Source organism: Apodemus sylvaticus, chromosome 10 (assembly GCF_947179515.1).
Source record: "Apodemus sylvaticus chromosome 10, mApoSyl1.1, whole genome shotgun sequence".
Classification (NCBI taxonomy): Eukaryota; Metazoa; Chordata; class Mammalia; order Rodentia; family Muridae; genus Apodemus; species Apodemus sylvaticus.
Window position 1 is genome coordinate 67,110,067 of NC_067481.1, and position 3,039 is coordinate 67,113,105.

At 54.5% G+C, this 3,039-nt stretch overlaps 1 protein-coding gene across 1 annotated transcript; it reads left to right on the plus strand.

The window, feature by feature from the left end:
* The first annotated feature begins 352 nt into the window (after window positions 1–352).
* Window positions 353–2,539, plus strand: Hand1 (heart and neural crest derivatives expressed 1). The gene is made up of 2 exons (XM_052197780.1): window positions 353–895; window positions 2,432–2,539. Exons 1-2 carry the CDS (start codon window positions 353–355, stop codon window positions 2,537–2,539), a joined length of 651 nt encoding a protein of 216 aa, XP_052053740.1.
* The last annotated feature ends 500 nt before the right edge of the window (window positions 2,540–3,039 follow it).

Consider the following 3,039-nt stretch of genomic DNA (forward strand, 5'->3'; position numbering starts at 1 on the left):
TTGTGTGGCGCTTGCTGAGCATAAAACTTGGGACCGCCACCCCCTTCTCTCCTCCTGCCATTGGCTCCAGCTAGAGGTTGACATCAAAGCTGAGGCCTTATATAAGTAGGATCCTGGTGGCAAGTCTGCAGAAGGGTTAAACCCGGTCTTTGGAAATCCGAACCCTTCTCCCTCGTTGCCTGCAGAAACCTTCGAGACGTCGGCTGGTCCCGGGTGTCATCTTCAGCCTTGCTCAGGACTCCTCCAAAACCCAGCCAGTTCGCTGCCTGCAGAGCCCACGGTGACCCCCTTCTGTGGGGCGCATGGGGCGGTGCTAATTGGGCTGACAGCACAGGCCAGGAGGCTCTCCAACATGAACCTCGTGGGCAGCTACGCACATCATCACCACCATCACCACTCACACCCGCCGCACCCCATGCTCCACGAACCCTTCCTCTTCGGTCCGGCCTCGCGTTGCCACCAGGAGCGGCCTTACTTTCAGAGCTGGCTGCTGAGCCCGGCTGATGCTGCCCCAGATTTTCCTGCCGGTGGGCCACCACCTACCACCACAGTAGCAGCGGCCGCCTATGGTCCCGATGCCAGGCCGAGTCAGAGCCCGGGTCGGCTGGAGGCTCTTGGAAGCCGCCTGCCCAAGCGAAAAGGCTCAGGACCCAAGAAGGAGAGGAGGCGCACAGAGAGCATTAACAGCGCGTTCGCGGAGCTGCGTGAGTGCATCCCAAATGTGCCCGCCGACACCAAGCTCTCCAAGATCAAGACTCTGCGCCTGGCCACCAGCTACATCGCCTACTTGATGGACGTGCTGGCCAAGGATGCACAAGCAGGTGACCCCGAGGCCTTCAAGGCTGAACTCAAAAAGACGGATGGCGGTCGCGAAAGCAAGCGGAAAAGGGAGCTGGTGAGTCCCGGGGCTTTAAAGTTCCAGCCATGGGTGCGGGCTGGGGTAAGAGCAGGCCTGCAAGCATCGCAGAGCTGTGTTGCTCCGGGTGGGATTCTGAAAGCCTAGGGAGGGTTCTGAGGTTGACAGAGTCTGCTATTGTGTGCACAGTCATTACTGAGTGAACATGGAATTTTGCTTTTTAAAAGTAATCTTAGGGCCTTACAAGATGAACTGAAAACCTTGGGCTTCCAAGAAGGGGCTATACACTATACTATAGTTTCTTTTAAATTTGAAGGTGTTCTCAGTCTTCCCTGGGCCCTCCTGAGAACCAGGTTGAGAATGAAAGTAGGAAATGACGTAAATGCTCTACTAACGAATGACGAATAACGTTCTCCCAAAACATTTTTTAAAGCAAAAAAACAAAACAAAACCAAAAAACGAATACAAGTCTGGGTTTCATACTTTAATTTGCTTAATTATGTATATCTGAATTACCCACCTTCCACGGGGTTTATTGGAAAGGACTATCTACTTCAATTAATGTACTAATTGGAGAAACAGAAGACCCGTGGAGGGAAAAAGCAGGGTGGGAAGTCAGCTCAAGGCTGGGTCTAGTAAGCTCCTTGTAAGCTGGGTCTAGTCTGAGACGGGCTGATGGGCTAGACAATCTCAAGGTTTTGTACACAACAAACAGGAAGGGCTTTGGCCTTTGAGTTAGCCTAGTCAGCCTTTCTGGGTCTTCTTCAGTTTGAGTGATCTTCCTCCACGGGGCGGTGGGACTTCTGGCTGCCAGAGTTCCCCCTGTTTGGTCGGCTCAGACCTAGGCACTGCAGCAGTGTGAAAAGCTCGGTGGCTTTTGTCTGACCCTCAGGACTTATGGCAAAGTAGGGGCTGGCTTACCTGGAGCCACCGGAAAGACAGACTTCCAGCCTCAGTAGCCTGAGGCCTGGGCTGGGGATTCGGGGCGGGAGGGAGGAGCACCTTGTTGGAGCAGTTGTAGGGCCAATCCTGATCCTAGTAGGGCACTACTTGCAAGTGACGCCACACTGGGTTCCTGCTAGGAGAGCTGGGAAGAACTGTGGAGGCCAGGCTAGTTCTTTCCTCCCTAGGGAGAGAGGGAGGCTCCCAGCACTGGTACTAGCCAGCACCCGACCTGCATCCAAGCCAAAATCCTACGTCAGGCTGATAACCTGGACCGAGTTGTATGCCGAGTGGACTACTAGTTCTCCCTTCCCACAGCAGGCCTCTGCTATGCTGGCTGGCTTCCTCTGCCAAGACGCCTTAAAGCTAGGTTTAGTTTCCCCAGACTTGTCTGGATTCTCAGAGGTAAACCTCCCCCAAGCTGGTCAAACCATCCCGGATCCCAGAAACTAAAAGCATAAAGGTAGATTTATAATCCTAAACGTATGCTTCAACAAACAGACATCTGTCACTTAAAGACACCAAGTTACTGCTTCCCCAACTCTCCTCCAAGCCGGGGAGACCGAACTGAATAACTTAACCCTGACTTTCTCGTCTTTTATTTGTTTGTTTGTCGTTTGTGTCCGTTGGCAGCCTCAGCAGCAAGAAAGCTTTCCTTCTGCCCCGGGGCCAGGGGAGAAGAGAATTAAAGGGCGCACCGGCTGGCCTCAGCAAGTCTGGGCGCTGGAGCTGAACCAGTGAGACCAGGCCGGCGCCGAGGACCCGGCCGAGGCTGGCCCACCTGGCTACCCGGAGAGAAGGAAGGACGCAGCGGCTATGGCTACGGCGGGTCTCCGGGTGCCCGCGCGCGTCTTGCCCAGTCTCTGCGGAGCGCCGGCGGGTCGGCGGTTTGCAACTACCCACTAGGATCGCACGTGCAATGTCATTTGAATTTGTTAATACATAAGAGAAAGAGAAATTTATATATATGTTCACTTCCCGCCGAGGGCGGCTCTCGGAGGCTCGACTCGAGAAGGGACTGGAGAAGTCCAAGCCCCCAAAGACACACCCTGCCTGGGTGGGACTCAACCCTAAAGGTCATGGTCGCGCCGCTTTCTGGCTCGCTCTCTTGTCCCCCCCCCCCCTCCCTTGGCTCTGCGTCAGTACCCGGACGCCTTCTTCTCGAGTTAAAATGCAATAAGAGAAATTGGTAGTTTCCAACCAGGAAGACCGGCGCTGCCTGGGTTGATCTCTCCTGAACA